Source organism: Gopherus flavomarginatus, chromosome 13 (genome assembly GCF_025201925.1).
Source record: "Gopherus flavomarginatus isolate rGopFla2 chromosome 13, rGopFla2.mat.asm, whole genome shotgun sequence".
NCBI classification, from domain to species: Eukaryota; Metazoa; Chordata; order Testudines; family Testudinidae; genus Gopherus; species Gopherus flavomarginatus.
Genome location: NC_066629.1, coordinates 5,872,887 through 5,886,306, shown reverse-complemented (window position 1 = coordinate 5,886,306; position 13,420 = coordinate 5,872,887). Strand labels below are relative to the sequence as shown.

Genomic DNA, 13,420 nt, shown 5'->3' with positions numbered 1-13,420 from the left:
CTAAGGAAGCGTTGTTCCAGGTCGGCCATAAAGATATTGGCATATTGTGGGGCCATGCGGGTGCCCATAGCAGTGCCACTGATCTGGAGATATATATTGTCATCAAATTTGAAATAGTTGTGTGTAAGTATAAAGGCACAGAGCTCAGCAGCCAGTTGTGCTGTGGCATCATCAGGGATAGTGTTCCTGACAGCTTGTATTCCATCGGCCAAACTGGACAGTCTCTAGGGAAAAGGATAAATGGACACAAATCAGACATTAGGAATGGCAATATACAAAAACCTGTAGGAGAGCACTTCAACCTCCCTGGCCACACTATAGCAGACCTTAAGGTGGCCATCCTGCAGCAAAAAAACTTCAGGACCAGACTTCAAAGAGAAACTGCTGAGCTTCAGTTCATCTGCAAATTTGACACCATCAGCTCAGGATTGAACAAAGACTGTGAATGGCTTGCCAACTACAGAACCAGTTTCTCCTCTCTTGGTTTTCACACCTCAACTGCTAGAACAGGGCCTCATCCTCCCTGATTGAACTGACCTTGTTATCTCTAGCTTGCTTGCTAGCATATATATACCTGCCCCTGGAAATTTCCACTACATGCATCTGAGGAAGTGGGTATTCACCCACGAAAGCTCATGCTCCAAAACGTCTGTTAGTCTATAAGGTGCCACAGGATTCTTTGCTGCTTTTACAGATCCAGACTAACATGGCTACCCCTCTGATATGTGGTAACAGAACTGGTTTGTAACAGGTTTGTCTTTCACATTCTTCTGTCAGGCTTGCTGGTAGACTTGTCTGAGGATCTGACAGAGGCAAAGCACAGGGACTACCCAGAAGAACACAGGCAAACCAGGATCACTCCTCTCCTGCAGCAATGGGTTGGCTGGAAGCATCAAACTGGCAGCTTCACGTTTCCTTGATCGTGCTACTCTCCATGCACATGAAGGGTAAGGAGAAAAAAGTGTTCCGCAATGTAATTCTAACAGGGTGGTGAGCTGAAAGATAAAAGGTAACTGTTCAATTTTATTATGAAAGGGAAAGTTTAGTATGGAGAATCGCAGCTTAAGACTCTCCAAACCACAGTGCAGTCTGGGAAAGTACAGCATTTTAGCTGTCAGTATGGCACTCCTCCTGCCACACACCCCAAAGGATCCTCTTGCGCACCCCACTTTGGAGACCACTGTATGAAACAGTTCAGCGTTCTGTGATGCACCTACAATCCTTCAGTACTGGACATGTGGTTTGTTTGAGAGTATTTTTTTTTTGGTGCTTTAGGAAATCTTACTCTGGCTTCCTAATAGGACATGATACAGTTAAACCGAATGGCCAGAAGAAACAGCAGTAGTACCTTTGTAGAGTCAATTTGCTCTCAAAGATTGAATGTGTGGTAGGAAGGTAATAATCAGTAGGAGAAAATTAACTTCATGAGTCTGCTCTGTGCACCGAGCCCAAATAAAACTGTGGATCCCAACACCCTGAACTATGGTGAAGTTCAGCTCAAGGTCCCACCTTCCCTGATGACAACTAGCTTGGAATATGGTTCTTAACTGAGTGATTTGGACCAATCTCCAGTTTATATTGGGGAAACTGATTATGAAGCATAGACGCCATCTTACTTCTTAAAACTCTGTGTAGTAATTGAGTAAATCTTGCTAAGTTAAGCTGAAGCTTCAAAATTCAGTTCTGTATCTTGGTTAAAAGTACCACATTAAAACTGCCCAATATGGAACCTGAGTGACGTCGTGTCTGACATTTTATTTTTCCTCAATTCTTTTTCAAGGTTGGGGATACAAATGCAAACTGTGCTTCCTGTCAAACAGAGTAAGTCAGTACCACTTGCTCTTGAATTCACCCATCTTTTCAGCCAGAGATTTGTTTTGTACCTCAGCACTCACTAACTACTTACAGATTCTTTTCCTTGCTTGGTGTTTCCACACAGTCAGTTCAGAGGATGGTTATAGTAGGAGGTAAAAGAATGAAACTTTTATTGCATGTTAAAAGCAGCATCCTTGTTCAGCATGTGTGTGGTTAGCCCCACAGGAGCTTCAGGCAGTTCAATTCACTCCCTATTTTGACAGCTAACCAGTACACTAATTTATACCGTTAGTTATTCAGTTACATAAAACACTGACTTGCTGGTTGGCCTGGTTACTTGGCAGGGTGGCATTTGCCTCAGAGGAGTTAAAATTCTTGCAAATGGTTGAGCAGCTCATTCGGCAAAATATGGAAATTTCAGCGCATCACTGAAGTCCATGAGACTTTTGGGCGTCGGGTGTCACTTTCCCATCAAATAACTCAGCACACTGTGTTGGTGTTTTCTGGCGGGATGAACTGATGCATCCACCCAACCCTCGCTGGGTACAGCTTAGGTCAGGATAAGTTATGTTGCTAGGGGTGTGAGAAAGCCACCCCCAGTGTGACATAAATTAAATGAGTTAAGTGCCAGTGTGGACAGTGCTTCTCCTGCCAACATAGCTACCACCGCGTGCATGGCCTGGAGTAATTAAGTCGACGGGAGAGTTCTCTCCCGTCAGCTGAGAATGTCTGCTCTAGCAACGCTACAGAGGCACAGCTGCATTGGTGCAGCTGCGTCCCCATAAGCTCTGTAGTGTAACTGTAGCCTCTGGCACCAAGGGAAGAGGCAGTGAGTGCTGGCGTACAGGGGCTTGGGGCTTGTGGAGAGATTCAGGATGGATTAATCAGAGAGCCAAATATCATAAAAGTCCCGTACATTTGTAATGTCAAGTGTATGTGTATAATCACTTGCCTGCACAGAGGACACAATTTGTGTCAACTACGGTAGCGTGTATTTAAATTCTGCATGCCTGAATTTCGCAGCTGGCTTGGGATTCATTTGAAAATATGTCCTTAAGAGAGGGGAGATGACACAACTCATGTCATGGAACTGAAAAAGAAATGTCTCAAATATAAATCTATTTCAAAAAGGCCTTGTTACTCTGCGGCGCAGTCCGAACTGATACTGAATTTTACTTCTAGCCATGAACAGCTGAAACACAATTAGTTGGAAGGGCAGTGGCACGTGTGTATTATGTCAGCACAGTGTTTTGTAAGCTTGGCTCATCCGTGCCATAATTATATTTTGATATGCAGATATAGACTCTGCTTTTTGGCAAAAAAATCCAGTTGCTATTTTGATTTTTGTACTTAGTATTTTCTCCTGAATCCAAGTGAGATGGTCCTGGATCACTTTTTAATTGGAATAGGGAAGAGGAGCTATGATGATTTATCAGTTGTATGGGAGGGACAGCTCAGTGGTCTGAGCATTGGCCTGCTAAACCCAGGGGGGCCATTTAGGGAGCTAGGGTCTGGGGATGGGTCCTGCTTTGAGCAGGGGGTTGGACTAGATGACCTCCTGAGGTCCTTTCCAACCCTAATCTTCTATGATTCTATACTAATAATATTTTTATTTAGATTTCCTGCCCCATGAGCCAGACGTCTGAAAATATTTGACTGGAACATTTTAAAAGTTCAGTCCTTATCCACAAGGAACAGTGTGATATAGTCAGAAAACATGCTTTGTGAAGGCTTGTTGAATGAGGATTTAGTTTAAAAATCTGTGTTCCGGTGAGCCACAAAGAGAACATCTATTAATCTTAATTTGTTGCATATAGGCTGGATTTAAAAATCTGATAAATACATATGTAACCCTTTTTAGAGATGTAGAAGCAGATCATAATGTAAATATAATTTATTTAAAAAAGAAAATAATATTAATCATCGCTACAGGAAAGTAGAGAATACATCAGATGCAGTGAATTCCTTGTGTAAATTGGTTTTAATTTCTGATTTTGCTAAGATTAAAAAAAAAAAAGAAGCAGCAGCTCTGTGACTCTGGGGAAGCCAAGTGTATTGTGCACCAAATGCAAATACTTCACAATGAGTTTTTGGTTTGGCTTTCAGGCGTTCTGAGTACTCAGAACTCTCATGGGGTTGAGTGGGATGAGGGCCCAGGCCATTCATGTATATTCCATGGGTCTTTGACTGTACATTCTGTGGGCTTTTCTTTCTCTTTCACATGCATTACATTGCTGGTTGTATACAAATGTTTTTCCTGATAGGGATAGTTTGATATTTTCTGCCATGGTCCATGGAGGTGAAATTGGAATGGGAGGGCTATAATCTCCGCAAATCCAAGTTTTCTCTGTAGATCAGTGGTTCTCAGGCATTTCCCCATCAGGTCGCACTTTTATCAAAGCTTATGAGCTCAGAACCTTTTTTCATAGTTTGCTGAAGACTGTGTTCATTTGTGTCACTCAATGAATGAGGAGAACACTAAAGCTTGTACAGCCTTTGTAGCTGTTATCTGGACAGGTTTCCTTGAGATGGAGAAGCTAAGCTCTGTGTGCAGAGTTTATCTAGGTGTAGAGAGAGTGACCCAGTCTGAAACCCAAAAGCACCCTGTGAGTCCCATGAGGAGACTGGGCCTAATAGGGGGAAACAGCCCTATGGTTCCTGTCCCTCTAGCCTTTTACCCCTTCAGCCTCTGCCATCCCATTCTATCCTGATCACCTTCTTGCCATTAACATGCTGAAGCAGCTGCTTTCATAGAATATCAGGGTTGGAAGGGACTTCAGGAGGACAGCTAGTCTAATGCCTCACTCAAAGGGGGACCAATTCCCAAATGGCTCCCTCAAGGATTGAGCTCACAACCCTAGCTTTAGTAGGGCAATGCTCAAACCACTGAGCTACCCCTTTCTGCCACCTGTTTGCTGCTTCTTTCTCCCTTTTTTTCTGCCCAGCAACTCCACACCGGTGGAGAGAGCAGAGAAGGAAAGCTAGTCTCCCTGTCCTGTCCTTAGTTGCATCACAGATACCCAAGTGGTAAGAAATAGTCACTGCAGAGGAAACTATGCTCATTGCCTGCAGACCTGCTGGAAGCATGAGAAAAAGTGTTTGGTTGGATCTGGAGAAACAGACCAGGAATCAAAAATATGAAAATGCAAATGGTTTCTGAAGATTGTAAATAAAGAAGTAAGACAAGAGTGTTTGGTGTGTGTGTGTGTGTGGAGGGGGTTATCCAGATGATGTCTAAGCTCCACGGGTCCAATATGAGGAGAGATTAAAGAGACTCAGAGTTTTCAGCTTGGAAAAGAGGAGACTAAATGGGGGATATGATAGAGGTCTATAAAATCATGAGTGATGTGGAGAAAGTGGATAAGGAAAAGTTATTTACTTGTTCCCATAATACAAGAACTAGGGGTCACGAAATGAAATTAATAGGCAGCAGGTTTAAAACAAATAAAAGGAAGTTCTTCATGCAGCACACACTCAATTTGTGGAACTCCTCACCTGAGGAGGTCGTGAAGGCTAGGACCATAACAGCATTTAAAAGAGAACTGGATAAATTCATGGAGGTTAAGTCCATTAATGGCTATTAGCCAGGATGGCTAAGGAATGATGTCCGTAGCCTCTGTTTGTCAGACGGTGGGGATGGACGGCAGGAGAGAGATCACCTATATAATGTTGTTATAAGAGTTGGCTCTAGATGACACTTGAAAGAGATTAGAGGCAGGGGAGGAGGGAGAAAATTAAAAGTAAGAATGATGGTTTTAATGCTGAGCTAATTTTTTTTGTCCTTAAGACTGAAATGCTAACCCTTTGTAAGTTTTTAGTGCTGTGTGAGAGAGAGTATCCCAGTCTGAAACCCAAAAGCACCCTGTGAGTCCCATGAGGAGACTGGGCCTAATAGGGGGGAACGGTTGAGGGGGATAGCCCTATGGTTCCTGTCCCTCTAGCCTTTTACCCCTTCAGCCTCTGCCATCCCATTCTATCCTGATCACATTCTTGCCATTAACATGCTGAGGCAGAGAATTCTTTGAACCCCCTGCCTCCCCCAAAAAAGACAGAGCCCTAAATCACCTCATGCTTGCTAGTTTGAGAAGGGATTAATAACCTCCATAAGGCTTGCAATTGTTCATCCTAAAGTGCATTCCTACTCTGTAGTTACTACATAAAACCTGGCACTTCCTTGCTTAATAGACTACACTATGTATATTTAAAGTAATAGTTCCGTGCTTTTGGTGACAAAAATAAGTTGGTTTTAACAGTTTGTTTGTTTTTTTAAATTGAAGGTAGTGGGGCTGCACAGGTACAACTGAGGGTTAAGTATGAAGCCACGTTTGCAAAGGTGTAACCAAGTACAGAATTTGTTTTACAGAATCTGGTACTGGTAATGATGCATCAAAAGCGGAGGGAGGGGGACCATTTGATTCTCAGCTAGGGTGACCAGATGTTCTGGTTTTATAGGGACAGTACTGATTTTTGGGTCTTTTTCTTATATAGGCTCCTATTACCCCCCACCCCCTGTCCCAATTTTTCACATTTGTTGTCTGGTCACCCTATTTTCAGCTCCCACTTGAGGTTGTGTGGATGGCTGTTAGAAAATTTATACCATTAGAAAATTTGATATGGAAACATTGAGGCGCAATAAATGTAAAACCCCACAATTACATTTTTAGAGTCACCTTTCAACTTAAAACTGCGCTTTAATTTCCAGCACAAAACAAAGAACTGTCTGAAAGTTTTGAGAGTAAGAAAAAAAAATGAGACTAGTTCAGAGTCTTGCACGTCCCCCTCCCACCTGGAAACTTACATTTCTTCTTTCTTTTGTAGCCAATGGTGAGAGTACGGTACCTGCTCCTACCCAGAAGCCAATGTGGTGTCGCTGTAATCGCCACTGTAGAGCGGACTCGGTCAACAGCACCTGCAGGTTGATGGGACAACTAGTATTTCAGATATTCTGCGGGGGAAGGTTATGCACAATAATCAACCTTTTAAAACTTGGGTGCCTCAAGTTCGGCATCTAAATCGCTTTAGGCACCTTTAGTACAATCAGTATCAAATGAAATGGGTGGTGGGTGCTCTATAAATCAGACCATTTTTATTTAGGTGCCTAAATACAGATTTTTAGGGGCTTAACTTGATGCATTCAAGGTTGAACATTTAGGCCAATACTTGTCTTAATAATTTGCATATGAAACAGAGTTGAACTACAAATAGGTTATCAAAAAGAACAAGCCATAGCTTATGGATGGATGGCACAAATTGCTCTTCCCCTGTGCATAAGGACCAGCGTTAAAGAAATTGTGCTTCTCCTGCAGTAGTGTAATGCTTTGCCTCTTTGGAGGGTTAGTGGTGGTTAGCGGGTAAATAATGGCACAATCTAACCCAGGATGTATATGAGGTTAGCCTCTCTTGTAGCAACATGAGGAGAAAATGCTGCTGTCAGATTGGTGTGGTGAATCTCAACTCTGTTGTTCTCTTTTCCCCGTATGTGAGGAACTCTGAGTTCTGCTTCTGTAAGGAATGTGGAATACTGAAGATTTTGCTATTTAATGTTAAGTCCCTACAGCTTTTAGGCTTTCATCAGAGTCCAGTGGAGTATTGGGTATGCAAGAACTCTAGAACTGGGACACAGATATATTACTGTGACCGGACATTCCAGCTGGGTATGCAGTTCAATCTGTGGAGGTTACAGGGAGTCTGATATTTTAATACTACTGGACTACTTTTCAAGGCAAAGTGTTATAAAAGAACAGGATGAAAGGAATCTCCAAGATTGTTCAAGATATTGATAGAGATTTGGAGGGTTTTAAAAACAAACAAACCAGTTGCTTCTCAGTTCAACGCTATCCTGCACAGCCTGCAATTTCAAGACTTGTCAGATTTAAAAGTGCCAAAACTTTGATAAAAGCCTTGGATAGTATTTTTCTGTCCCACTTTCCACTCCTCTTCCAAGTCCTAGCGCTCTGTCTAGGAGCAGCAGTTAACCGCTATTGCATGGTCTTTTGTTTTTAAGGTTTAAAACTCCACACATGACTATGAGTTTGCAGGTTCTCTGCTGTGGGAATCAGTCATTTCCTGGTCATGTCTAAGGAGAGCCACTGTTTTTACACATACCAGCTTTCACAGCAGAGCACTTGTGAAGCAGTAACTAAAAAGTTGCAGCTGATTAGAAAATAAGAAAACACAAAGGTATCCGCTTCGGAAACATTCAGTTAGCTGGTGGAAGCATCCCCAGGAGCTAGAAGCAGAATCTGCCACCAAGCTAACACCTCATTAGCAGTGTAATGTGACGTTTCTGAGGGTTTGTCTATACTTAAAGCACTACAGTGGCAGCAGCTGTGCCACTGTCGCATCTCAGAGTAGGCACTACCTAGGTCCTCCTGTCACTATAGGTAACCAAGTTCCCTGAGAGGCAGCAGCTAGATCAACAGGAGATTTCTTCCATCGACCTAGTGCTGTCTATGCGGGGACTTGGGTCGGCTTAACAACACAGCTCAGAGGTGTGAATTTATTAGACTCCTGAGCAACATAGTTAAACTGGAGTAATTTTCTAGTGTAGACCAGCCTACGGCGATAGCTACATTTAAAGTGCTGCAGTTGCAGTGCTGCAGTCTAGACTCTCACTACAGCAATAGGAAGTGAGGTTCTCCTGGCCCTGTAGTTAATCTACCTCATCTCCGAGAGGTGATTGCTAAGTCGATGGACGAATCGTTCCTTCTGTTGACCTAGTACTGTCTCCACCAGGGGTTAGGTCATCAGAACTACGTCTCTCAGGATGTGATATTTTCACACCTTGGAGAGACACAGCTGTGCCGATGGACGTTTTCAGTGTAGCCAGGAGCACAAGTCCCACAGAGAAACATCAGGATTTATTCAGAGTCCTTCGATGTCACACTTTTAAAACATCCCTTTAGTTTTACATCATAACCTCTAGCTGTTTTCAGCTATGTGTACTTAAAGCTAACCACTTACAAACAGTTAAAAAAAAAGTGAAATACCAGAATACGATGTCATGTCAGCCCGAACGAGAGGGGAAATTAATGTTAAATTTATGTTCTGTTAACCCGAGTCTCCCGTTGTTAGACACCTGTCGCAAAATCATCCTTATTGGAGTCACACCTCTCTGGAGCTTTATTTCCAGTTTTAATTAAGGTGTCAGATGTTTAGTTTAAACCGGAGTTTACCTCACAAAACCTTATTCTCCCTCCAGCCCAGCACAACCCTTCGACCCCTGAAACGCTTTCATTTTCCCCCACCAGTTGCCCTTTCCTATGTCATCTGAACACAGTACTCTTTGTTCATTTCACACTGAGCAGCGGCATAAAAGAAGAAATTGCTAAGCCAGTAGCTGGAAAATGGAAGTTTGTACCATACTTCTTATACTATATTTCTTTGTAAAGATACCCTATGATTTATCAGCAATAAAGTAAAGATATAATTCAAAGGGGCCTCTTACCAAATATAATATACAAGGACTCTTTTCAAGGATAACGATTTAATATTTGTACACCTCCCATCATTGTAGAATCTGTGTCTGAGCTCCAGGTGACCCCGATTTTCCTTATATTTGCAGAGTCCAGTTACTTTTTAATATTTTTTTTCTTTCTAAAATCTTCCGAACATAATTCAGAATTAAGGCAGAGAGATGCAAAGGGACCTCTGTATTGCAAAGGGTGCCCAGCTGCTGAAGGTGGGAAGGAGTGAGTGAGCGATATTAGAGAGACGAGGTGGGTGAGGTAAAATCTCCTACTGGACCAACTGCCATTGGTGAAAGAGATAGGCTTTCAAGCTACACAGAGCTTTTCTTCAGCTCTGGATGGAAGGATACCAAGATGAAGGGGATAGCACTGAGAGAGATTGTGAGGTCACCAGTCAGCTGACTGTATTGTAGTCAGTTCTCAAGAGACTTGGCCGAGCCTACCCTGCTAAACTGGAACTCCTTTTACTTTGGGATCCTCACACCATAGAACCTTTAACCATTTTCACCCTTCACTGTAGTCTGAATTGCTGTTTGCACATTGCAGTGCCTTAAAACAAGCAGGAACTTTCATTCTGCTTCTCTATAAACAATGTTTCTCCTTGTAGCGGGGTGGACTTCCGCTCCTGCCCTGAAGGGTTAGAAACAGCCCTGGGAGGGGGCTGTGGCTGGAGAAAGCAGTTTTTAGGCTGGGCTGATTGAGGGAAGTGGCTGCAGCTGGAGCCATTCCCCAAACAGACTCAGCTGGCCATATAAAGGCAGAGAAGCCAGGGGCAGAAGAAACACTCTTCCTCTGCTTGTAGAGGGAGAAGGGCCTGGTTGCAGGGAGCTAGAGACAAAAATACCTAAGTGGAGCAGGTCTGGGGAAAGGCAGAAAGTCCAAACCCTAATTGCCAGTGATGAGTAGGCTGATACTGCTTGTCGACCACAATGAAAACCCAAGAGTAATGAGGGGCTACGTCAAGTCTCATCTCCCTGTAATTTGGAAGTTGAACAGAAAGGCCTGGATGACATGCAGTATTTTCCATGAGTGGTTTGTAGACCATGCCGTCCCTGAATTTAAGGCTTATTGTCAGAAGGAAAATTTGGCCTTAAAGATTCTCCTTCTGCTGGATAACACAAGCGTCCATGAACTGGACTATGAAGCCCTCTGCCCAAAGGTCAATGTCCTATTTTTGCCGCACAACACCTCATTGTTGCTGCAGCCTATGGACCAGGGTGTGCTGGCCACTTTCAAGGCTTATTACCTACGGAGGACATTCTCCATGCTGACTATGGAGACGGCAGGTGAAGGAAAGCCCAGTGTAGAGGAGCTCTGGAAGTCCTACAACTTCATGAATGGCGTGGAAAACATTGATCCGTCATGGGAAGAAGTCACTTCGCAATGTATGAATGGTGTTTTGCGCTGTGCAGTGCTAGATGCTGTCCACAGCTTCATAGAATTTGATGCCATTTCTGCTTTCGAGCAAGGAATTGTCAAGTTGGGGAAGGATATTGACTTTGAGGAGGTGGAGGAAGATGATGTACAGGAGTTGTTGGAGTTTCACACTGAGCAACTGACAAATGAGGAACTGATTGAGCTGGACCAACAACGGATATCTGAAGAAAGCAAGGACGATGATGAGGGTGACATAGGGCAGGAATCCAGGAGTCTAATGACAAAGTATCTCTCCCATTTCTTTAGATTGCTGGGTGAGATGACGGAAATCATACAGAGAGGTGATCCTTTTCATTTTATGGTCTGCCAAAGTCTCCAGGGCTCTGTGATGTAGTGGCCTGCTACAGGGAGATCTATCATTCAAAGGGTCATGAAGGAGAGCAGACATCGACAAAATCCTTTTTTAAGACTTCTGCAACCGAAAAGCCAGCCCAAGAAAACCCAGCCGCCACCCCTAGCTAAGTTTAGCAAAATTGGCATTGTTGTATCCTGTATCACTGTACTGTATTTACTGTGTTAAAATGTTCTGTGTGTTTGAACGGTGTTAGTGGGATTCTACATTCTTTTGTTCAATGTTTTTGTGTGTAAAATGTGTGCTGTATAAGCCATCAGTGTAAAAAGGTAACACTGTTCAGGTGAAAAGAGCGTTGTCATAGGTGAGTGTGGTGAAGTTGTGAACACATCCAGCTCTTATTCCATTATTTCTTATGGGGAAAAATTCACCGGTATACGTCATTTCGGTGTCCACCGTCCTTTTCAAGAACACAACCCCAGTGTATATAGGGGACCCCCGTATTCATCATTCTGTCTTATACACACATACTTACATGTAATATGCAGTGAACTACAGCATAATAGATGTGCTGCATGCTTGTTCAGATTGTTTTTAATGATGGAAAGATTTTAATTTCTGACACGGCTGAACAGTGCAGCTGGAGTGTGCTATGCACTCCTCTGTATGTAGAGTGTGTTATAGTCACTCTTTGAGGATCTGTTCCCCACCAGCACAACAGAGCTCTTCCAGGGGTTCTAGGAGACACTCTCTCTTCTATTCTCTTGCCCAGATCTCTGGGTGGCTTTCCAAGGGGTGAAGGTAACTTTTACACTGAAAATTCTCCCTCTCAAATCTCATTTTTCCTATATAAAACGTTCCCCTTTTAATTTTGTTCCACATTCTTCATTCATTGTATCATGGGCTGAAGATTGTGCGACATTCTTCTACTGCTGTCTCCGAAAAGAATCATTTCCTCTATCCCTCAAAGTTTTTGAGCTCTCTCCCCCTCTGCTTTCCATGATCTAACTTGCTTTGTCATTTTACATCAGAAGTAAAATTTTCACAAGCACTTAAGTGACTTAGGAGCCTATGTCCCATTTTCAAAACTGATTTATGAGTCTATGTCGTGTTGAAAGTCAGTGGAACGCCAAAACTTCCTGAGTCTTCTCTTTCCCTTCTTAATAGCACCTCTTCTAATGATATGATTCTTTTCTTTCTCCTCCTTGTGTATATTGACTTTATTAGAGAACATCAATTGTTGACTTCTTTTCTTTTTCAGTTGATTGCAGTTCACTGTTTCGTTACTGTGTCCCTGACTTACATTTACTCATTGCTTTGAATCTAAGGCACCATGTAAACAAATAAAATGTAGTATAATATAATATGATACGCTAATGGATTCTTTTCAGTCTCCTTTCTTGGCAATCCTGTCATTCCTATCCTGAGACTGAGTAATGAAGTCATGGGAGTTGTTACCCAAAAGGGTTGTTGTCTTCCTTACTTTACTCATGCACCACATCTAAGTAGTATAAAAGTAAATTGTGTGCTTTTGTGAGAAAGTGATCTGTAGTGTGCAACTGGTTACTATTCAGATCCAGAAGTTAGTAACTTGTCCTGTTGTTGAAAATAACTGTGAAACAAGCTTACTCTGACTAGATTTCACACAGTTAATTTAAAAACGTGCCACAGCAAATGTTTGGTGTTTTCCTATCCGGCGTCCTTCTGTGCCACAGCTAATATTTCCAAATTGTGTTTATGCCTTCAGTGTGTAACAGGATGTTCCTCTTTCCCTACAACATCTTTATTGGCATGTGTGGTTTTGTTTGTTTGTTTTGTTGAGTTTTCCTTTCTTTCAAGTAAAAAAAATAATGATTTGAAATTCCAATTTATATAAGTCTTGTAAAACCATTTAGTTACTTCTTCTGTCTGTTTCTCTTTTATTGTCCTTGTTCATTTGTTCTTTTGTTATGAAAATATCTAATAAACATAAATATTCGAAAGAAAATAAGAGGTTAATAAAACATTATATTGCTCTAGGACTGGATTGTTTGAGGATAAGGGGCTATTTCTTTTTTATTATTTGTTTTATTTCTTATAATCAGGACAATTTTCATTCGTGTTGATAGGGTGTTGAGTCCCCAGAAAGTGATGAGAAATGAGCAGAGAAGATTTTCACTCAGATGCAGGCGCTCTTTCTGTTTCCCTGATAACATTCATGCATTTGACCTTCATTAGGGAAGGACATTTGTCACCAGCACCATCTCGCCATCTGTTAGTATACTTGTCCTCTGTTGTACATGTTCTTGTAAATGGAAGTATAATGGATCACTTTAGGCTTATAACCCAGGTAAGCAGTTATGAAGGATATTGATAAGTCAAGAATTTGGACGCAACAGTGTTGCAGTTTGCAATATGGTTAAAGTAA

At 42.2% G+C, this 13,420-nt stretch overlaps 1 protein-coding gene across 1 annotated transcript in view; it reads left to right on the top strand.

Moving 5' to 3' along the window:
• The first annotated feature begins 874 nt into the window (after positions 1 to 874).
• Positions 875 to 13,420, top strand: part of LOC127033639 (bone morphogenetic protein receptor type-1B-like) — a 29,768-nt gene continuing 17,222 nt past the window's right edge. Inside the window, exons 1-2 of the mRNA XM_050921676.1 lie at positions 875 to 947; positions 6,634 to 6,730. Coding sequence (XP_050777633.1) covers positions 875 to 947; positions 6,634 to 6,730 — 170 coding nt within the window. The remainder of the gene's footprint in view (positions 948 to 6,633; positions 6,731 to 13,420) is intronic.